This window comes from Loxodonta africana, chromosome 1 (genome assembly GCF_030014295.1).
Source record: "Loxodonta africana isolate mLoxAfr1 chromosome 1, mLoxAfr1.hap2, whole genome shotgun sequence".
In the NCBI taxonomy this organism is placed as follows: Eukaryota; Metazoa; Chordata; class Mammalia; order Proboscidea; family Elephantidae; genus Loxodonta; species Loxodonta africana.
Window position 1 is genome coordinate 26,238,350 of NC_087342.1, and position 24,304 is coordinate 26,262,653.

General features: G+C 41.3%; 1 protein-coding gene across 30 annotated transcripts in view; it reads right to left on the reverse strand.

Moving 5' to 3' along the window:
- LPP (LIM domain containing preferred translocation partner in lipoma) overlaps nucleotides 1-24,304 on the reverse strand; it is a 761,291-nt gene that overhangs the window by 106,208 nt on the left and 630,779 nt on the right. For all 30 annotated transcript variants that reach the window (XM_023551613.2, XM_023551608.2, XM_023551599.2 and 27 more), the window contains one exon: nucleotides 8,529-8,698. In XM_023551613.2, coding sequence (XP_023407381.1) covers nucleotides 8,529-8,698 — 170 coding nt within the window. The remainder of the gene's footprint in view (nucleotides 1-8,528; nucleotides 8,699-24,304) is intronic.

Below are 24,304 nucleotides of genomic sequence, written 5' to 3' on the forward strand. Positions count from 1 at the left end.
CAGTGGCCCCACGGGAGAAAAGATCTGCTGATCTGCTCCCATAAAGATTACAGCCCAGGAAGTCCTATGGGACAGATCTACTCCATTCTGGAAGGTTGCTATAAATCAGACTTGAGTTGGCACTGTACAATAGCAAGAACAACAACACACACAAGAACTAAGGACTCAAGAGACCATCTTCAAAACAAGCTAGTTTCATTTCTTTCTCCCTGCCCAATGCCCCTTCCAGAGAAATCTTTTGGCATTTCTAGTATGCAACTTATTGGGCTTATGAGAGTTCAGAAGAAATCAAGGTGCTAATACATCCGTTTGAAGGCTATGCTGAACTCTGAAATCAATACCGAACAAGAGTCTTTGAGTAAAGCCTGACTGAATTCCGATAAGGATTAAATTACATTTTAGAATTACTATGGATAGGTCTCACGGAAGAAAAGTCTTGATTAAAGGTTTTATGTGGGAAAGAAGTCCAACAGGACAGTAAACATTTCCATTATTTCAATTCGTCCAGCTATTCCAAGTATATGATTAAATATCTCTCAGATCTGTTTCCTTGTCATAAGCATAGTATAGTATCAGGCAACCAAAGAAGAAGAAGCTGGCATTCTGAGGAATCACAGAGATCGAACTCCTGGAATGGTCACTGTAAACTGAACCCACACATTTTAGAAACCCACTGTGTAGTCAGATAAGACTTTCTTCTATCTTGTCATACACTCAAGAAAGCAAGCAAAGCATTTAAAAGTGGGAGGGGGTACTTCTGGGAGGTTAAAACTATTTTCCTCAAGTCCATGAATCTCACTGTACAATCAAGGTCTTCACACTCAGAAATATTAAATAAATCGACAAATCTCATCAAAAGGGATCTCAGAATACCATTAATTCCACCACCATTTCCTAATCAAGGTAAGTGTGCCTTATACAAACATGAATTGTCTCATATACTCTTCACAACCTTTTGGGGTAAAGACTTCACTTCCATCCAGTACGTAAATGAGGAAACCAAGGCTTAGAAACTTCAAGGAACTTTCCCAAGGAGACGAAGCTTTTAAATGACAGAGCCAAATTCAAACCCATATTCTTAGCATCATGCTATATTATCTCCCAATATTGTCCACAGGATTCTTAGCTCATAAGATACTAAATGTGCATCACTAAAGTAGCAAGAACCAATAATCTAGTTATAAAGGGATGAATAACAGACACAAGACCTACAAAAAACACAGCAGTCTGTGGTCCCTCAGCCTGAGGACAAACAACCATCCGGAGCCTCCAGAGGCTCTGCTGACGTCACTGTTGTAGAGCTCGCTGCAATAAGTAAATTCGTAGTGATGATCCCAAGCTGTTGCGAATGACAATCAGCGCAAAGACAGAGAGAGATGCAACGCCTTTCAGTTGAAAACAAAGATTACAAGGATTGATATCTGAAATATTCTCATTTCCTAAACAGGTTAGCTTTTGCTTACTAGATTTTCCCTTCTGTCTAAATGCTCCTTCCATGGAGATTCCAGGTCAACAGGACACCACTGTGTTCATGTTTTGGGCAAACTAAAAATGTGTGCCATCTGTACAGAATATGGGACTAGGACTGTGAACAACTGGATACAACCCTGGCTGTGACACTAAAGAGACACTTTTTTTTTTTTTTTTTAATAATTTTTATTGTGCTTTAAGTGAAAGTTTACAAATCAAGTCAGTCTGTCACATATAAGCTTATATACACCTTACTCCATACTCCCACTTACTCTCCCCCTAATGAGTCAGCCCACTCCCTCCTTCCAGTCTCTCCTTTTGTGACGATTTTGCCAGTTTCTAACCCTCCCTACCCTCCTATCTCCCCTCCAAACAGGAGATGCCAACACAGTCTCAAGTGTCCACCTGATACAAGTAGCTCACTCTTTGTCAGCATCTCTCTCCAACCCATTGTCCAGTCCCTTCCATGTCTGATGAGTTGTCTTCGGGAATGGTTCCTGTCCTGGGCCAACAGAAGGTTTGGGGACCATGACCGCCGGGATTCCTCCAGTCTCAGTCAGACCATTAAGTCTGGCCTTTTTATGAGAATTTGGGGTCTGCATCCCACTATTCTCCTGCTCCCTCAGGGGTTTTCTGTTGTGCTCCCTGTCAGGGCAGTCATCAGTTGTGGTCGGGCACCATCTAGTTCTTCTGGTCTCAGGATGATGTAAGTCTGTGGTTCATGTGGCCCTTTCTGTCTCTTGGGCTCATAGTTATCATGCGACCTTGGTGTTCTTCATTCTTGTTTGATCCAGGTGGGTTGAGACCAATTGATGCATCTTAGATGGTCACTTGTTAGCATTTAAGACCCCAGACGCCACATTTCAAAGTGGGATGCAGAATGTTTTCATAATAGAATTATTTTGCCAATTGACTTAGAAGTCCCCTTAAGCCATAGTCCCCAAACCCCCGCCCTTGCTCCGCTGACCTTCGAAGCATTCAGTTTATCCCAGAAACTTCTTTGCTTTTGGTCCAGTCCAGTTGAGCTGACCTTCCGTGTATTGAGTATTGTCCTTCCCTTCACCTAAAGTAGTTCTTATCTACTAACTAATCAGTAAATAACCCTCTCCCACCCTCCCTCCCCCCCGTAACCACAAAAGTATGTGTGCTTCTCAGTTTATACTATTTCTCAAGATCTTATAATAGTGGTCTTATACAATATTTGTCCTTTTGCCTCTGACTAATTTCACTCAGCATAATGCCTTCCAGGTTCCTCCATGTTATGAAATGTTTCATAGATTCGTCACTGTTCTTTATCGATGTGTAGTATTCCATTGTGTGAATATACCATAATTTATTTAACCATTCATCCGTTGATGGATACCTTGGTTGCTTCCAGCTTTTTGCTATTGTAAACAGAGCTGCAATAAACATGGGTGTGCATATATGTTTGTGTCAAGGCTCTTATTTCTCTAGGGTATATTCCGAGGAGTGGGATTTCTGGGTTGTATGGTAGTTCTATTTCTAACTTTTTAAGAAAACGCCAGATGGATTTCTAAAGTGGTTGTACCATTTCACATTCCCACCAGCAGTGTATGAGAATTCCAGTCTCTCCGCAGCCTCTCCAACATTTATTATTTTGTGTTTTTTGGATTAATGCCAGCCTTGTTGGAGTGAGATGGAATCTCATCGTCGTTTTAATTTGCATTTCTCTAATGGCTAATGATCGAGAGCATTTTCTCATGTATCTGTTAGGTGCCTGAATATCTTCTTTAGTGAAGTGCGTGTTCATATCCTTTGCCCAATTTTTGATTGGGTTGTTTGTCTTTTTGTGGTTGAGTTTTAACAGAATCATATAGATTTTAGAGATCAAGCACTGGTTGTAGACGTCATAGCTGAAAATTCTTTCCCAATCTGTAGATGGTCTTTTTACTCTTTTGGTGAAGTCTTTAGATGAGCATAGGTGTTTGATTTTTAGGAGCTCCCAGTTATCTGGTTTCTCTTCGTCATTTTTGGTAATGTTTTATATTCTGTTTATGCCTTGTATTAGGGCTCCTAACGTTGTCCCTATTTTTTCTTCCATCATCTTTATCTTTATGTTTAGGTCTTTGATCCACTTGGAGTTAGTTTTTGTGCATGGTGTGAGGTATGGGTCCTGTTTCATTTTTTTGCAAATGGATATCCAGTTATGCCAGCACCATTTGTTAAAAAGACTATCTTTTCCCCAATTAACTGACACTGGTCCTTTGTCAAATATCAGCTGCTCATATGTGGATGGATTTATATCTGGGTTCTCAATTCTGTTCCACTGGTCTATGTGTCTGTTGTTGTACCAGTACCAGGCTGTTTTGACTACTGTGGCTGTATAATAGGTTCTAAAATCAGGTAGAGTGAGGCCTCCCACTTTCTTCTTCTTTTTCAGTAATGCTTTACTTATCCGGGGCTTCTTTCCCTTCCATATGAAGTTAGTGATTTGTTTCGCCATCACATGAAAAAATGTCATTGGAATTTGGATCGGAAGTGCATTGTACGTATAGATGGCTTTTGGTAGAATAGACATTTTTACTATGCTAAGTCTTCCTATTCATGAGCAAGATATGTTTTTCCACTTATGTAGGTTTTTAGGTCCTTTTTAGTTTCTTGCAGTAGTACTTTGTAGTGTTCTTTGTATAGGTCTTTTACCTCTTTGGTAAGATTTATTCCTAAGTATTTTATCTTCTTGGGGGCTACTGTGAATGGTATGGATTTGGTGATTTCCTCTTCGATGTTCTTTTTGTTGATGTAGAGGAATCCAAGTGATTTTTGTATGTTTATCTTATAACCTGAGACGCTGCCAAACTCTTCTATTAGTTTCAGTAGTTTTCTGGAGGATTCCTTAGGGTTTTCTGCATATAAGATCATGTCATCTGCAAATAGAGATAATTTTACTTCTTCCTTGCCAATCCGGATGCCCTTTATTTCCTTGTCTAGCCTAATTGCTCTGGCTAAGACCTCTAGTACAATGTTGAATAAGAGCAGTGATAAAGGGCATCCTTGTCTGGTTCCCGTTCTCAAGGGAAATGCTCTCAGGCTCTCTACATTTAGGGTGATGTTGGCTGTTGGCTTTGTATAGACACCCTTTATTATGTTGAGGAATTTTCCTTCAATTCCTATTTTGGTGAGAGTTTTTATCATAAATGGGTGTTGGACTTTGTCAAATGCCTTTTCTGCATCAATTGATAAGATCATGTGGTTTTTATCTTTTGTTTTATTTATATGGTGGATTACATTAATGGTTTTTCTAATATTAAACCAGCCTCGCATACCTGGTATAAATCCCACTTGGTCGTGGTGGATTATTTTTTTGATACGTTGTTGAATTCTATTGGCTAGAATTTTGTTGAGGATTTTTGAATCTATGTTCATGAGGGATATAGGTCTGTAATTTTCTTTTTTTGTGATGTCTTTACCTGGTTTTGGTATCAGGGATATGGTGGCTTCATAGAATGAGTTAGGTAGTATTCCGTCCTTTTCTATGCTTTGAAATATCTTTAGTAGTAGTGGTGTTAACTCTTCTCTGAAAGTTTGGTAGAACTCTGCAGTGAAGCCATCCGGGCCAGGGCTTTTTTTTTTTGTTGGGAGTTTCTTTTGATTACCTTTTCAATCTCTTTTTTTGTTATGGGTCTATTTAGTTGTTCTACTTCTGATTGTGTTAGTTCAGGTAGGTAGTGTTTTTCCAGGAATTCATCCATTTCTTCTAGGTTTGCAAATTTGTTAGAGTACAATTTTTCATAATAATCTGATATGATTCTTTTAATTTCAGTTGGGTCTGTTGTGATGTGGCCCATCTCGTTTCTTATTTGGGTTATTTGTTTCCTTTCCTATATTTCTTTAGTCAGTCTGGCCAATGGTTTATCAATTTTGTTAATTTTTTCAAAGAACCAGCTTTTGGCTTTGTTAATTCTTTCAATTGTTTTTCTGTTCTCTAATTCATTTAGTTCAGCTCTAATTTTTATTATTTGTTTTCTTCTGGTGCCTGATGGATTCTTCTGTTGCTCGCTTTCTATTTGTTCAAGTTGTAGGGACAGTTCTCTGATTTTGGCTCTTTCTTCTTTATGTATGTGTGCATTTATCAATATAAATTGACCTCTGAGCACTGCTTTTGCTGTGTCCCAGAGGTTTTGATAGGAAGTGTTTTCAATCTCGTTACATTCTGTGAATTTCTTTATTCCCTACTTAACGTCACCTATAACCCAATCTTTTTTCAGCAGGGTATTGTTCAGTTTCCAAGTATTTGATTTCTTTTCCCTAATTTTTCTGTTATTGATTTCCACTTTTATGGCCTTGTGGTCTGAGAAGATGCTTTGTAATATTTTGATGTTTTGGATTCTTCAAAGGTTTGTTTTATGACCTAATATGTGGTCTATTCTAGAGAATGTTCCATGTGCACTAGAAAAAAAAGTATACTTTGCAGCTGTTGGGTGGAGTGTTATGTATAAGTCTATGAGGTCAAGTTGGTTGACTGTAGCAATTAGGTCTTCCGTGTCTCTATTGAGCTTCTTACTGGAAGTCCTGTTCTTCTCCGAAAGTGGTGTGTTGAAGTCTCCTACTATAATTGTGGAGGTGTCTATCTCACTTTTCAGTTCTGTTAAAGTTTGTTTTATGTATCTTGCAGCCCTGTCACTGGGTGCATAAATATTTAATATGGTTATATCTTCCTGGTCTATTGTCCCTTTAATCATTATGTAGTGTCCTTTTTTATCCTTTGCGGTGGATTTAACTTTAAAGTCTATTTTGTCAGAAATTAATATTGGTACTCCTGCTCTTTTTTGCTTGTTGTTTGCTTGATATATTTTTTTCCATCCTTTGAGTTTTAGTTTGTTTGTGTCTCTAAGTCTAAGGTGTGTCTCTTGTAGGCAGCATATAGATGGATCGTGTTTCTTTATCCAGTCTGAGACTCTCTTCTGTTTCTTTATTGATGCATTTAGTCCATTTACACTCAGCGTAATTATAGATAAGTATGTGTTTAGTGCTGTCATTTTGATGCCTTTTTGTGTGTGTTGTTGACAATTTCATTTTTCCACTTACTTTTTTGCGCTGAGACATTTTTCTTTGTAAATTGTGTGTTCCTCATTTTCATAGTAGTTGACCTTACGTTTGCTGAGTCGTTAAGTTTTTCTTGGTTTTTATTTTGAGTTATGGAGTTGTTATACCTCTTTGTGGTTACCTTAATATTTACCCCTATTTTTCTAAGTAAAAACCTAACTTTTATTGTCCTATATCGCCTTGTTTCCCTTAAAGAGACACTCTTAAGGAGAGGAGAGTTAGGCAAATGATCTTAAGATTTTTTTTCTAGCTCCATAGTTCTGTGGCCGTATAATGTCATGATGTGTGTTGAAGTTGCCATTGGGGAGAAAAATGAAAATGCACCTCGACCTAAAAGATGCAAAACAATATTAAATCATACAAAGCCTTAATCTTGAAGAAATTTCAGATCTGTGCTGCAGACCTCGTGGCTGCAGAGTTTCAGAGATGTCAGTTACTGGAAGAAACCAATGACGCCAGAAACTTCTGCCATAAGGTTGGACCTTGGGGATCTGCAGGGCTATGTATAGTTTCCCATATCTTGCACCCAAGGCTTCTTGGATGTTTAAATGCATAAGTGCTGATGGCTAAAACATTCTTTTTTTTTTTTTTGTGGGTTTGCAAAGAAGTACTACTTTTGTTTCCCTAACTAGTGTTAAATCAGAAACCAAAAAACAAACCTGTTGCCCTTGAGCCTATTCCGACTCATAGCAACCCTAAAGCGACCCTACAAGACAGAGTAGAAATGCCCCATAGAGTTTCCAAAGAGTGGCTGGTGGATTCAAACTGCCAACCTTTTGGTTAGCAGCCATAGCACTTAACCACTGTTCCACCAGGGCTCCCACTAGTGTTAAATAGAGAGATTAAAATCATACAGAAAGATAGAAAAAATATTTAGGTTAAAAAAAAGTTTGTGCTCATTTTTCACATTTCTCTATCATAAGATAATTTAATGCATAGATTAGGTAACCTTGTAAAAAAGTGGAGGTAATGTAACTATGAGTACTTTTTTTAGAGTCACACAGCTATGTTATTAAAACACAGTTGTGTTATTTCAAAAACGGAAAACACGTATTAGCTCAGCCAGCATTACTACTCACTTCCCTTCATGATATGTTACGTGAGGTGCTATTGAATCAGTTCTGACTCATAGAGATCCTATGTGCAACAGAACAAAACACGGCCTGGTCCTGAGCCATCCTTACAATCGTTACTTCTGAGTGCCTTCCAACCTGAGGCTCATCTTCTGGCACCAGATCGGTTAATGTTCCGCTGCTACTCACAAGGTTTTCACTGGCCAATTTTTTTCAGAAGTAGACCGCCAGGTCCTTCTTCTTACTCTGTCTTAGTCTGGAAGCTCGGCTGAAACCTGTCCACCATGGGTGACCCTACCGGTATTTGAAATCCCAGTGGCATAACTTCCAGCATCATAGTAACACAGAAGCCATCACAGTGCAACAAACTGACAGACATGACAATTCCCTTTAAGGTGCTCTATATGAAGTGTTTCTCTGTTTGCATCATAGAAAATCTGCTGGGGAATGGAAGGTAAGAAATATCCTGGGTAGCATAAGGGGTGATTCAAAGGCCCAAGAGTTTGAAAGAACATTGATGAGTCCAGAGGGCCTGCAAAGCTTCCCTAAAAGCATTGGGAACTCCAAATGTAGGGTGAGGCTTAATAACGGGAAGTGCAACTCTGCTACTTATGAAGCCTTCTGATACTTTGGGAAGAAACATGCTAGCTTGTAAGTATACCCTTCAAAGTCATAGGAACAGGATCTTCCCAGCAGACCACCAATTGAATGGTAGCCCCATCCCAATGCACCTTTCCGACCTCATATGAGCAGGGGATAGAAAGAAGGAATAATTTAAGACACGCTTATTCACGTCACATACATGTTTTCTATGGTCAGGGGAGGAATAAAGATCGGATGTTTACATTCCAGCTGGAGTGATTGGCTTTTTGCTAACGAAGTCCCTTTTACCAAGCATTTGAGGAACAAACCCAGACTTACAATGTAGCAGGGCTCACAGTACGCTTTCTTTTCCACGGCATAGAAAGGCTGCCCCCGGAGCTTGTTGTTACAGATGATGCAGGTAAAACAATCCACGTGGAAGACCTGATCCATGGCAGTACAGCCTGTACCTTCCCCAACCACGTTTTCCCCACAGCGAGCACAACGGCCTGAAAGAAAAAGGGATTGGTTGTTAGGAAAAACTCTAGTCCTTCGAATGAAGCCAACATGGGTGAGACAGCAGATTCATCATGTCAGCAGCAGCGATGGAACCACCACTGCCATCGCCACCACTGACGCTATCACCAGCAGAGCCGCCACTATTCTTTCTTTGTAAAAGGGTCCCTGGGTGGCGTAAATGGTTATATGCTTGGCTGTTAACCAAAAGGTTGGGGGTTCAAGTCCACCCAGTGATGCTGCAAAAGAAAGTCCAGGCGATCAATTTCCACAAGATTACAGTAACTGAAAATCGTATATAGTGCAGCTCTACTCTGACACACATGGGTCACCATGAGTAGGAACTGACTGGATGGCAACGGATTTATCATTTGTAAAGGACTCCCAGTGTGGTGCAATTGGTTAAAATGCTGGGTTGTTAACCAAAAGATTGGTGGTTCTGATCCACTCAGCGGCACCTTGGAAGAAAGAACTGGTGACCTACTTTCACGTAAAAACCAGTCACTGGAAACCCTACAGAGCCCAGTTCTACTCTGACACACATGGGGTCTCCATGAGTCGAAGAGACTCAGGGGCAACCTGTAGTTTTTCAGTCCTTTGTAAGGCTGGCATGATGGGGATTTGTACATCAATCAGTGAGGAAATTAACCCTCCCAGCCCAAAGTTCCACAAAAAGTAACTGAGTTAAGCTCAGGTTTCCTAATTTGGAGTCTAGTGCTCATTCTACCCCCTCTGCCTCTAATCTCACAGGGAAGTGTAAAAGGACCATGCCTCAGGATGCTAGGAGTGCAGAGCATGCTCTACAAACAGTCTAGGAGAGCCCTTCCTGTGGAAAGTCTATGCATCCAGTTAGACTGTGAGGGAGCGGGGTCCAAACTCAAACTTTAATCCCCTTCACAAAACCCCTGTTTGTAAAACCTCTGCTGTAGCCCTCAAGGGCAGGCAGAACACAAGGCAGCCCCTTTTATTTTCAAGACAGCTTCGGCTGTAGAAAGTTCTTTCCCACATTTAACCAAAAAAATGCTTCCTCACTCTAACTGCTACCCAATAGTTCTACTTATGTCTTTGTGGCCTCACAGATCAATTCGTACCTCTCTTGGACTCGATGACCTTTAAGATATTAGAATTAGGTTATCACTGCCTCCGGAATGGCTCTTAGTTGGAACATCCCTAAATTCTGCACCCATTCTGTGTACTGTAGGGTTCTGAGCCCCTCACAGACCTGATTGTCATCGTCCAGCCCAGCGTTCCACAAACTTCCAGTATTTTTAGATCAGTTAACAGGGCATCTGGTCTATATATGGATATCAGATTTAGGTTTAAAAAATTCCAAATGATAACAATAAAATTTAATAGAAATATTTAGATCAGTGAGAGGCATGACGCTAGTTGCAATCTTCACCAAAATATCTGTATCTGGCTCGACATTCAGTTTCCCTTCTTATTCTTTATTTCAACTAAGTTAGAAAATCCTAATATGTAATTACAGATCACTGGGAACATCAATAAGAATTTTCAGGTTTTTACTGATAAGTTATAGCAAACATAATGCTTCATGTATATTAGGCATTTACGGTGTGATGGATCACTTTTGTGTGTCCTTTCTCACTGTGGTCTTGTAACTCCAGCCCAAGTGACTGGGTAGGACTGTGCAAATAAGGTAATTGTGGCCCACCAAGGGAACTGGTTACTGGGCTTGAATTGAGTCATTCCAGAGGTGAGGAGGGGATCTCATCACCACCAAGAAATAATAGCCAGGATTAGAGCACATCATTTGGATGTGGGAATCCCCGTACTGAGAAGCTCCTGGAACCAAGAGAGAGAACATGAATGAAAGCTGTAACGCTGAGGATAGTGGGAAGCGGTGACAGAGAAATGGAGGCAGGAGAGGCCAAAAGGAGATACTGGCAGGAGAGGTGTGGTGGGCTTCTTGGCCCACTGAGTGAGAAAGCTGAGTGTCTTTGGGTAGGAGGCTTGCCGGCAGAGTGGGGTGCCTCTGGTCACATATTGGCAGAGCTAAAAGAACTTTGTAATACTTGCCTGAGCAGGTTAGAAGCTGAGGAGCCAGAGAGGGTGTGCTTGTGAGCACGGCTGGGAAGAGGCTGTCCTGATGGACAAACTGTATCGTGTGCATTCCTCAACCTAAATTGTAACCTGTTACTTCCCTGATAAACCCCATAACCATGAGTATTATCTGTGAGTTCTGTGTGGCCATTGCAATGAATTACTGGACCCAGCAGAGAAGTAGAGAGTACCATGGGAGGAACGGTTGGTGTCAGAATTGGTAAAGATGACAGAGACAGAAGGCATGTCTGACCTCCACCTCATAGGAATCAGCCTTGCGCTATTGATCTTGATCCTCCTTCCCTGTTGTGAAGAGAGAGGTGGTCAGACGCTGCCCCCCATGCCATTTTTATAGCATTGTTCTTGGTGCTTTATATGTATTAACTTATTTAATATTCACAAGAACGCTATGAGGTAGGTACTGTTATTATTCCATTTTACAGCTGAAGGAAGTTAAGTCATAAAGTGGTTAAGTCACTTCAAACTCACGGAGTCTAGCTTCAGCACCCATGCTCTCAGCTACTACATTATATTTCTTCTTACTAGTTTTGTGCATCAAGATTGAACACAGATCTAGCATCACATAGAGATTTCTCACCGAAGGCTGCCTTTCAGCACTCCATCACGCTGGACTGACAACCATTTCACACTCAAATACGAGAGGGCTAAATGTTTCAATTTGGAAGAAAAGAGGCAAACATATTCCAAATTGTCTCTGGTTGCATTTGGCCCTGGAAATTATTTCCTTATATTCTGTCGCAGGATTTGGTAAGTCTTTAAAGTATGGCCCAAATCATACATTATTAATTTCTTTCTATAAGGAGTAAGAAATATCAAATGCTCTTAGAAATTGAGCTGTTTCTACAAAGCTGATACTATCATGAAGTCTTAATATCATATCCTTGTCATTTGATAAAATAATTTTGTATAATATTTCTAATAAACTTCGTGGTTGGTTTTATAGGCTACTAACAACCAAGCAACCAACGACAACAAATCTAAGAGTTAACTTGTACCTGTTGTTATTATAAGATGTATAACTTGGAATGATGACTTCAACATTTTGGACACCACCACCTTTAGTAACAAATTGTTATTTCATATGACATTATTTTTATGATTATTCTGGGGGGGAGGACTCAATTGGTTTGCTGTAAGGTTCTCCGTGCTATGCTTGACAATGATGCTAAAATTCTGAGAATTGATGCCGCCACTTGACAATGTTTCATAACAGAAAACACATTGAGAACTGGGGCAACTGGATAACCAATCCATGTTGTTGTTTGTTAGATGTCATCAAGTCGGTTTCCACTCATAGCGACCGTATGTACAACAGAACAAAATACTGCTTAGTCCTGAGCCATCCTCACAATCATTGCTGTGTTTGAGCCCATTGTTGCAGCCACTGTGTCAGTCTATCTTATTGAACATCTCCCTGTTTTTCACTGATCCTCTACTTTACCAAGCATGATGTTCTTCTCCAGGAATTGGGCCCTCCTGATAACATGTCCAAAGTACATGAGATGAAGTCTCGCCATCCTTCCTTCAAAAAGCATTCTGGTTGTACTTCTTCCAAGATAGATTTGTTCGTTCTCCTGAGAGTCCACTGTACATTCAATATTCTTCGCCAACACCATAATTCAAAGGCATCAATTTTTCTTCAATCTTCTTTATTCATTGTCCAGCTTTCTCATGTACATTAAAAAAACATTAGGCAACTGAAAATACCATGACTTGGGTCAGGCGCACCTTAATCCTCACCGTGACATCTTTGTTTCTTAACATTTTAAAGAGGTCTTCTGCAGCATATTTGCCCAATGTAATCCATAAAATGTAATTTTTAAAGATTCATCATCATACTTATTATTCAAATGTGTTTCAACTTCTTCTACAAAATCACCATATTCATATCACCATATACAGATTCACTTCTCATGGTCATATTGGAATTTATTTCACTAAATTTTACATTTTAATGTTATGAAATAGTTTCATGGTATTATCTTTATTATCATTATTATTTTTTGCCTTCAATGAATCATATTCACCTTGCAGATCTTTTTGGTGAAGAACTAATGCAATACAATAGTGATATGAAAAAACGCAAGTTTAGCAGCAGAAGTAAAATATACAAATGATGTGAAAACACTCTGAGCTGAATGCACTGTTACTGAACATTGGCTAAAACACACCAATCACCACAGGTATTGTCGTACTTGTGCTGCCTTTAAGAACACAATGATTATTAAAAGCACGCTGGATTCTTTTGAAAGTTATAATTTTACATTTCAAATGTTTTAAATGCAAGTCATGAAATAAACAAAAAATTGTTACTCTTTCCCTTTCTAAACTTCAAAGAGGACCAGGGAATACTAATGATCTGGGGCCCACACTCTGTGAAAAAAGAGTTCTCACCGAATGTTATCAACAACTTGTCATGGTGGTCTACTAGGCAGCTTAGAGGTAGCAGTTTTGACCCTGACCATGGATGCCCAAAGTTTAATATCTGGAACCCAAAAGCCTAAGCCTACGTGATCTATGGACAGGCTGATAGCTACCCATGAGCATCTGGGAGTGAACTTCAATTACTGATCAGAAAAAGAAAGGCCGAAGTAGAGCCTTAAAGGTCAGGCTGAAAGGACCATCCTTGAGATTTTTACCTATTCAATAGACAATCCAAGTACCTACTATTCATCCAATACTATGTCCTGCTTCTGTGGGATATACAGGAACGAATTAGATAAAGATTACTGCCTGTCGCAGTCATTACAAAAGTACATACAAGCAACAATCCCAGGACAAAATATGCAAAGGAACATATGAGAAGGTGCCACAGAAATGTGCAAAGAACACATCTCAAAGGGCTCAAGAAAGGTTTTGTAGAGAAAGAGGCATTTCAGGCCAATCTTAAAGGATGGAATTTCGACAAGCAGCGATAGAAGAGAGAAAAACATTTTAGTTCCTCCAAAGAAGGAATTTTTTTGGTGGCTTATTGGATCCTAAAACTCCGCACTGATTTAGTATGGGCAAAACAAGGTTTTGTCTGCTCAGCTATGAAAGCAGATGGACTATATTTCTAAGGGACAAACTTCTCCTTTAGTTTTTGGGGAATATTCTTCCATAGCAGGTCAGATGAATGTGCTGGACCCAGACACAACTAGATCTGCTGCCTCCCGTGTAATTTTCCTATTCTTGGAAGAAATCAGGGACACTAGCCTTGAGGGCAGTCAGTCTGGCACCTTTAAAATCACAAGCACAGAAAAACAGTGAAGAACAAAAAATAAAAATAGCCTTACACTTGAGCAGGACAGAAAAGGTGCCCAAATGTTCCCTTTTCACATTAAACAAAAATTTACAAACTCTGTCTTGTAGGGAGGCGTTCAGAATGGAAAGAAACCCACTCAGGCATAACACATCCTTGCCTGGAGAGGGCCTTACACCACACACCATTAAAAGCACACCATGATCTTAGCACCTGTCTTGTTAAGACAAGTATCTCTGCACTTTCAAACAAGAAAACCCAGGGGAACGGTACGACATTGCAAGGCATCAGAACACAAAGGAAACATAGTGGATCAGAGGCCTGTAGGAAGCTGAAGCTCAGACCCAGGATCTTGTTGGCAATACTTAGCTCTGTCCGATGACAGAGGAATGGACAACTTGGGGAGGATTTCATCAAGGAGTTAAGATTCTTGGTGCACAAAAGAAGAGCTTGTGTGTGCGTATGCCTGCGTGTCTCTCTCTCTCCTTCCCCTGACTGTGAGGTCAGCCATGGCTTCCTCTTATCTCGCCCCCACCCCCGCCATATCTGCAGCAATCTCTGTGGTGTCTCTGAAGCCCTATCCTTCCATCACATGCCTAGCCCCTGAATCGGGCTTCCTTATCTCTCACTGGGCTATTGCAATGGGTTCCTGGTTATTCCCCTATCTCTGATTTACCCCCTCTTACAAATGGAAAGGTTTTATGGCTGTCTTCACACTTGAGCCAAGTATGGGAGGACAGGCAGAACTTGGACAAGTCATTTTTAGGAATTTCATGGGAGGCGGATGACATTGCAGGCAAAGCAACAGGTTGAGCAAGGGAGGAAGGGTATGGGGTAGCGGCATTCTTCTGTATTGGTTCCAGTTTTCTGTTTTGGTAATGTGAGTTTATTCCCTTTCTAATGCAAAGATATATATTTTTTTATTTAAAATTGTTTTTCCTGTACCATTGAAGCATTAATAGAATAGACCATAGGCCCTCTTTTGCAAATACCACTTGTTTTGGAGGTGGTAATTAAAGAAGGTCCATAGCCATTTTGAGAGATGGTGCCACGGTGATCAGGGGTACCATACTCCCAAACTTGCACGTTAGTCAAGATCAAATGTAAAATAGTAAATTTATGCAGACATCAAGCCCAGTCACATTTTTCTTCATGTTCTCTTTGCTACTTGACTTAGAATTTCGAGGCATAGCAAAATTAATATTCTATCTTTAAATATCATAATGGATTGAAGTTCTATATGCCAATTATATGATTTATCAATGCTTTCTCATTAAGCACTTTCTATAGCATATTCTGAAAAAATTCCTGGTCAAATAGTTGCATCAATAAGGTTACATAAGGGTAGTGAAGTGATGGTCAAGTATTCTTAGAAACAAAGTCTGTTCCAATTTATTCTACATACAGCCACGGGAATTATTTTCTAAAGCACAGCTCCCATTAAGCTGATTCAGAAATTATCTTCCACTAAAGGCATAAAAAGATAATAGAATGAGTTTGTGTCCTTTATGGGACAGCCCATATGACATCACTGAAAGTTCTAGGATGAGAGCATTTTCCAATCACCAAAGCTTTTATTTTATGGGATCCTTATAGCACTAACAAAGTCCCTGGGTAGTGCAAACAGTTAATATACTTGGCGCCTAACCAAAAGATGGGAGGTTTGAGTCTACCCAGAGGCACCTCAAAAGAAAGGCCTGGTGATTTACATCCCCCAAATCTGCCACTGAAAACACTATGGCGCACAGTTCTACTCTGAAACACATGGAGTCGCCATGAGTTGGAATCAACTCGACGGCAAGTGGTTTGGCTTGGTAGCCTTAGCACAGGTGAGAACAGACAACCCGTGCCTAAACTGCTGAGGTCGAAGGTCAGTGACTCATGATCTTACTCTAGGTTGGAATCACCCAGGAAACTTCAAACATTGTTCCCTGGGTCTGAGTTCCAGCGATTCTTACTTCATTGGTCTAGGGTGGGATGTCCTGGGATTGGAATTTTTAAAAGCTCCTCAGGCAGTCCTAATGCTCTGTAAAGGTGAGCCCCTGTTCCAGGGGTACCTATTTCTGCACTGCTTTTCAGGATAAAAACCAATGAGAATCGCCCCAACAGTTTTCATCTGCATGCAAAACAGTTCAATGACACACTGTTCAAAAATGAGTTGGCGGAAAGAAATTTTTTTCTGTAGCATCATAATACATGTTGTTTTTCACCAACAAGAATAATCTCCCAAAGCTATGTCTTTATGTCTTAGTTTGTTTCCACCTGCTGAAAACATACCAGAACAGAATTAACTAAATTTTCTCATAAAAAATACGTTGCCAGCACCCAATCAGAGAAGCTAGTTCACTTAAATTAATAAAAGCCCGACAGGCTCTTTTTTTTTTTTTTTTAAATAATTTTTATTGTGCTTTAAGTGAAAGTTTACAAATCAAGTCAGTCTCTCACACAAAAACCCATATACACCTTGTTACACGCTCCCAATTACTCTCCCCCTAATTTTTTAATGAGACAGCCTGCTCCCTCCTTCCACTCTCTCTTTTCGTGTCCATTTCGCCAGCTTCTAACCCCCTCCACCCTCTCATCTCCCTTCCAGGCAGGAGATGCCAACATAGTCTCAAGTGTCCACCTGATCCAAGAAGCTCACTCCTCACCAGCATCCTTCTCCAACCCATTGTCCAGTCCAATCCATGTCTGAAGAGTCGGCTTCGGGAATGGTTCCTGTCCTGGGCCAACAGAAGGTCTGGGGGCCATGACCACCGGGGTCCTTCTAGTCTCAGTCAGACCATTAAGTCTGGTCTTTTTATGAGAATTTGGGGTCTACATCCCACTGCTCTCCTGCTCCCTCAGGGGTTCTCTGCTGTGTTCCCGGTCAGGGCAGTCATTGGCTGTAGCCAGGCACCATCTAGTTCTTCTGGTCTCAGGATGATGTAGTTGCTGGTTCGTGTGGCCCTTTCTCTCTTGGGCTCGTAATCACCTTGTGTCCTTGGTGTTCTTCATCCTCCTTTGATCCAGGTGGTTTGAGACCAACTGATGCATCTTAGATGGCTGCTTGCTAGCGTTTAAGACCCCAGACGCCACTCTTCAAAGTGGGATGCAGAATGTTTTCTTAATAGATTTTATTACGCCAATTGACTTAGATGTCCCCTGAAACCATGGTCCCCAGACCTCTAGAACAAGCTCTTTTGTGTTGTCAATGAATTTATCATCTAGCACTGCTGTATGGCCTCCGATAATACAGGATCCACAAAGAATGTCAACTGATAGCCATTTAAGCTGGGAATACATCAAACTGAGTTTCCACTATTTTCTTGGACTCTGCCTTAAAATAATATACCAACATGCAGTCTCCTATGGCTAGTACCATTTAGCTCTGAGAACACTGGAGTCTTCATTCTATCTTAATCTGGATTGCAGGACAAATCCAGTTCTTTAACTCTGCTTGTGTCATCTATACTGTCATTAGCTGCCATCCAGTCAGCCCTCAACTCTTGGAGACCCCATGTACACCAGAAAGAAACGCTGCCCGGTCCTGTGCCATCACCACGATCAGTCGCAGATCGGGCTGTAGCGATCCACAGGCTTTCCACTGGCTGATTTTTAGAAGTAGATCACCAGACCTTTCTTGCTAGTTTATCTTAGTCTGGAAGGTCTGCTGAAACCTGTTCAGCATCATAGCAACATGCACGCCTCCACTGACAAAGGGGTGATGGCTACACATGAAGTGCATTGGCTAGGAACTGAACCTGGGTCTTCCACCACTAAACCAATACCGCTCTTCTGTATCTATCAGTATACTATAATACTTCACTATGTTATTGTTTAGATGGTCTTTACAGAGATGCTTGTGGTTTCAGGGGATGGGTAGGTGGTATGCTTTTAGATGGCTGCTCCCCTCTCTCCTTCGCTGCCCTACACACACACACACACACACACCCACCCCCACCCCCACCCCCCCCAGGAAGAGGAGTAATGACTGCTGAGGCACTAGGATCGGTGGTAGAGGTATGGTGCTTACAGAGACAGGCAAATAAGAAACATTCTAGCCCCAAATAAAAACTGTTGTTAGTTGCTTTCGAGTGGATTCTGACTCACGGCGATCCCATGTGTACAAAGCAGAAAAGCTCCATAGGGTTTTCAAGGCTGTGATGTTTCAGAAGCTGATGGCCAGGCCTGTCTTCTGAGGTGCCTCTGAGTGGGTCTGAACCACTAACCTTTCAGCTAGCAGTTTAATGCTTAAGTGTTTGTACCACCCAGGGACTCCAAATAAAAATTAACTAATGGGAGAACAAAACCAAACCAAACAAAGCTGTCAGGGAGAGCAGTTTGGGAAGGGATGGACAAAGGCCTGGGGAATTAACCAGCTCAGATAATCTGAGTGAAGACCGAACTGACCAACCGATAATGGGATGTTACGGTGAAGTCTAACAAGAAGGCAATTCATTTACAGGTATATTTGCTTAGGCTGGACCTTTGCGGGGTCAGTGGGAAGGAAGAGCCTCACATAGGGTTGGAGTAGCAAGCATGTCTCACTGATTTGAATATACTGCAGTTGTGAAGAAAGTTGAAAAAAACTGCAGAACAAAATTATTGCATTTTTTTCCCCCATTGCCAGGCCCTACTGCCCTAAGCACTTTACACACATGCTCATTTAATCCTACCAACCATTATTATCTATTATCCTGATTTTATAAACAAGAAACCTGAGGTTAAGTCACTCGGGCAAGATCTCAAAGGTAGAATGTGATGGGGCAGAGGCTGGAAATAAGTGGGTTTTTCTACGAATGCTTTTATTATTACTTAGTCATAGCTCTGAAGCTACCTGTATTCCCTGTGAATGAGACCATTCCTACTCCCAGGAAAAGAAAGGAAGATCAAGAGCTGGAACAGCATCACTTATTACTCCCGTGTCTCCCAGCCTGGGGATCTGCTACAGGTGGGGGAAACCAGTACTACAGGTGGGGGAAACCAGTACTACAGGTGGGGGAAGCCAGTACTACAGGTGAGGAGCCTTCATAGCAGGTCTGGAAGTGCTGAACCTCAAACCTGGGCTTTCCATCAGGGAAGTTTAAAAAAAAAATTCTGATGCCCACACTGCACCTTCAGAGATCTTGATTCATTTGCTCTGGGGTGGCCCTGGAATAATTACTTTTAGAGGCTCTCCAGGCCATTTTAAGCTGCAACCCAAAAACCAAACCCACTGCCGTCAAGTCAATTCCAATCCATAGCGACCCTATAGGACAGGGTAGAACTGCCCCACATAGTTTCCAAGGAGCACCTGGCAGATTCGAACTGCCGACCCTTTGGTTAGCAGCCGTAGCACTTAACCACTACGCCACCAGAGTTTCCTTTTAAGGTGCAGTGGGTTTGAAAACCATTGCTTTAAAGAGAACTATGCTTGTGTGTTACACAAAGGATGGCTGGTCCTAGAGAAGTCACAGAAAGTAATAACGGCTAGTATGAAAAGACCTGATGGCTCAATGGTTAAGTGCTCAGCTGCTAATCGAAAGGTTGGAAGTTCGAACCCACCTGGTGGTTCTGTGGGATAAAGATCTGGTGATCTGCTGCGGTAAAGATTACAGCCAAGGAAACCCTATGGGGCAGTTCTACTCTATCACACAGGGTCACTGTGAGCTGGAATCGACTCAGTGGCACACACCACCACCAACAAAAGTCCTTGCCCTATCTAAGGAGCTACATCGCAGGACACTGAATTCTAATACTGGCCTGACACAAGCAGTGAGGTGAGCACCATACGCTCTGGCCCGAAACCTTCTCTAAACTAAATCTCATGCACATACGCAGTAGCCATGAGAGCAGCTTTCTGACAACAACCTCCATTCTCAGGGACGGCAGCAATAAAGCAAAAATAAAAAGCAAAGCATTGCCGTGTAGTTTTGGATATAATACATGGTACCTTTTAAATAAAGATATTTCTAAGATGGTACAAAGAAGTCAGAAAGAGCGGACAGTCATGCTTTATGCTTATTAGCTATGGGGCCCTCAACATGTTTCCTATATTTTCTGAGCATGAGGTTCCGTGTGTTCAAAAAAAGCAAAACAAAACAAACAAAAAATAAATAAAAAGCAACTAAGTGGATATATTCACCAGACAGGTGATCTGAGTTATCTGTCTAGCCATCCGTCAATACCCCCAAATGCACTTAATGACTATATAGTCTGTGCCAAGTAGTAATCTCTTCTGAGCCTCCAACAAGGAGATCATAATAACTGCCCTAACTATCTGACCACGAAGTTCAGTGAAGGTGATAGCCATAATGTGCCTAGCATGGGGCCCTCTTCCTTCTCCCTCTAACCATAGCAGGTGTTGGCCAATTCAAAATATCTGAATCGCTAAAGCTCATCACTCTCTAAAGATGATAATCAATGTGTGGGTACTAGTGGCAGCTGCATTTTTTAAAAAAAAATTTTATTTTCCTTTAGGTGTAAGTTTTCCCATTGGATAGTCTGTACATAAAGTGTTCCACGGTATTGGTTGCATTCCCCACAATGTGTTAGCACCTCTGCATTTCCGCCCTGGGTTCCCCATTTCCTTTCATCTGGATTTTCTGCCCCTTCCTGCTTTCTCATCTTTGCTTTTGGGCAAATGTCCTTTTGATCCTCTATAGTTGATTGTTCTAAGAAACTCATTCCTCTTGGGTGTTATTGTTTATTTTATGGGCCTTTATTTTATTGTTTGGCTAAAAGGTGATCTCCTGGAATGACTTCAATTCCAGGTCAGAAGGATTTCTTAGGGCCATAGTTTCGGGGACTCCTCCAGTCTCTTTCAGACCAGTAAGTCTGGTCTTTTTTGTGAATCTGATTTTTTGTTCTACATTTTTTTCCCGCTGTGTCTGGGGCCCTCCCTCTGTTGTCATCCCAGTCAGAGCGGCTGGTGGTGGTAGCTGTGCACTATCTAGTTCTTCTGGGCTCAGGGTCATGTAGGCTGTGGTTCATGTGGTCCATTAGTCATTTGGATTAATTGCTCCCTTGAGTCTTTGGTTTTCTTCACTCTCCTTTGCCCCGGATGGGAAGAGGCCAATACTTGAATCTTACATGGCCGCTTGCAAGCTTTTAAGACCCCAGGCTCTACTCACCAAAGTAGGATGCAGAGCATTGTCTTTATGAACTATGTTGTGTCAATTGACATAGATGTCCCTGGAATCTATGGTTCTTCACCTTCGAGCCTAGGGACTTTGTCCCACAAGGTGTTTGGTTATGTCTAAGAGGTTCTCATGACTGTGCCCCTTGTGTGCCCTGCTGCCTACATTAATATATACGCAGCACCTACAAGTATGTATGTAGAAATATCCACCACCAAACCTGGATCTGCAGGTGGGTGTACTCCCTTACGCCCTCCCACATCTCTTTATCACCTATCTACCTATACACACACACCACCTATGTATCCATTCATAAATTATTGTTTGCTAAAACTGTTACTGCAGGATTGTCTATGTTACAGTAATTAATAGTTGCCCTTTACTCTTGCATTCTTCTCAGTGTCTTCCTTTGCCTTGGTCGTGTTGTGCTGACTTCCCTCATATTACTATTGCCTTTCCCTTCACCAGTATTAACATGTGTCTTCTATCTAGTTAGTAATCTTCCCTCCCTGTCCCTCCCATTTCTGGTTGTTGTTGTTGTTAGGTACCGTCGAGTTGGTTCCAACTCATAGCAATCCTATGCACAACAGAATGAAACACTGCCTGGTCCTGCACCATCCTTAAAATCATTGTTATGCTTGAGCTCGTTGTTGCAGCCACTGTGTCAATCTATCTCCTCGAGGGTCTTCCTCTTCCGCTGACCCTGTACTTTGCCAAGCATGATGTGCTACTCCAGGGACTGATCCCTCCTGACATGTCCAAAGGATGTAAGACACAGTCTCACCATTCTGGCCATACTTCTTCCAAGACAGATTTGCTCATTCTTTTGGCATTCCATGGTATATTCAATATTCTTCGCCAACACCACAATTTAAAGGCATCAATTCTTCTTCAGTTTTCCTTATTCATTGTCCAGCTTTCACATGCATATGATGCCCTTGAAAATACCATGGGTTGGTCAGGCGCACCTTAGTCTTCAGGGTGACACCTTTGCTCTTCAACACTTTGAAGAGGTCCTTTGCAGAAGATTTACCCAATGCAACACGTCTCTTGATTTCTTGACTGCTGCTTCCATGGCTGTTGATTGTGGATCCAAGTAAATTGAAATCCTTGACAACTTCAAACTTTCCTCCGTTTATCGTGATGTTGCTCATTGGTCCAGTTGTGAGGATTTTTGTTTTCTTTATGTTGAGGTGCAATCCATACTGAAGGCTGTGGTCTTTGATCTTCATTAGTAAGTGCTTCAAGTCCTCTTCACTTTCAGCAAGCAAGGTTGTGTCATCTGCATAACGCAGGTTGTTAATGACTCTTCTTCCAATACTGATGCCCTGTTCTTCTTCATATAGTCCAGCTTCTCAGAATATTTGCTCAGCATACAGATTGAAGAGGTATGGTGAAAGAATACGACCCTGATGTACACCTTTCCTGACTTTAAACTGATCAGTATCCCCTTGCTCTGTCCGAACAACTGCCTCTTGGTCTATGTAAAGGTTCCTCACGAGCACAATTACGTGTTCTGGAATTCCCATTCTTTGCAACGTTATCCATAATTTGTTATGATCCACACAGTCGAATGCCTTTGCATACTCAATAAAACACAGGTAAACACCCTTCTGGCATCCTCTGTTTTCAGCCAGGATCCATCTGACATCAGCAATGATATCCCCAGTTCCATGTCCTCTTCTGAAACCGGCCTGAATTTCTGGCAGTTCCCTGCTGGTATCTGAATACCGGTGGCATAGCTTCCAGCATCACAGCAACACGCAAGCCCCGACAGAATGACAAACTGACAGACATGTGGAGGCCATCTCTAGTAGCCACCAAAAAAAAATTTTTTCCTGTGTGTAAATCTTTTCTTGTTTTTTATAATACAACACTTGTCCTTTTGTGATTGACTTATTTCACTCAGCACAAGGTCTTCCAAATTCATCCATGCTGTGAGATGTTTCGCAGAATTCATCACTATTCTTTACAGTTCTGTGGTATTCCATTGTGTGTATATACATATACCACAGTTTGTTTACCCATTCATCTGGTAATGGGCATTCAGGTTGTTTCCATCGTTTTGCTACTGTGACTAATGCTGCAGTGAACATGGGTATGTGTCTATTTATGTCATGGCTCTTATTTCTTTAGGGTATATTCCTAGGAATGGGATTGCTGGATCATATGGTATTTCTATTTCTAGCTTTTTAAGAAAGTGCCACACCATTTTCCATAGTGGTTGCACCATTTTACATTCCCACCAGCAGTGTATAAGAGTTCCAATCTCTCCACAACTTCACCAAAATTTGTTATGTTGATTAGTACTATTATTGCTGAATAGAAATGGTATCTCATTGTAGTTTTGATATCCATCTAATGGCTAATGAAGGAAACCCTGGTGGTTTAGTGGTAAAGTGCTGTGGCTGCTAACCAAAGGGTCGGCAGTTCAAATCCACCAAGCGCTCCTTGGAAACTCTATGGGGCAGTTCTAACCCTGTCCTATAGGGTAGCCATGAGTCGGACTTGACTCGATGGCAATGGGTTTGGTTTTGGTTTGGTTAATGGCTAATGGGAGCCCTGGTGGCGCAGTTAAGAGCTCTGCTGCAAATCAAAAGGTCAGCAGTTCAAATTGATCAGCTGCTCCTTGGAAATGCTGTGGGGCAGTTCTACTCTGTTCCATAGGGTTGCTATGAGTCGGAATTGACTTAGCAGCAACCAGTTTGGAATGGCTAATGATTGAGAGCATTTCTTCATGTGTTAGCCACCTGAGTATCTTCTTTGGTGAAGTGTCTGTTCATACCCTTTGCTCAATTTTTAATTGGATTGTTTGTCTTTTTGTTGTTGAAGTGTTGAAGATTTCTATAAATTTAGAGATTAGGCCTTTGTCAGATATGTCATAACCAAAAATTTTTCCCCACCTGTAGGTTCTCTTTTTACTCTTTTGGTGAAGTCTTTGGATGAGCACAAGTGTTTATCTGGTGGTGTAGAGGTTAAGTGCTATAGCTGCTAACCAAAAGGTCAGCAGATGGAATTCACCAGGCACTCCTTGGAAACTCTATGGGCAGTTCCACTCTGTACTATACGGTCGATACGAGTCGGAATTGACTCGATGACAATGGGTTTTGTTTTTTTTTAATTTATCTAGTTCATCCTCCACTGGGCAGCTGCATTTTTAAAGCAATTATTAA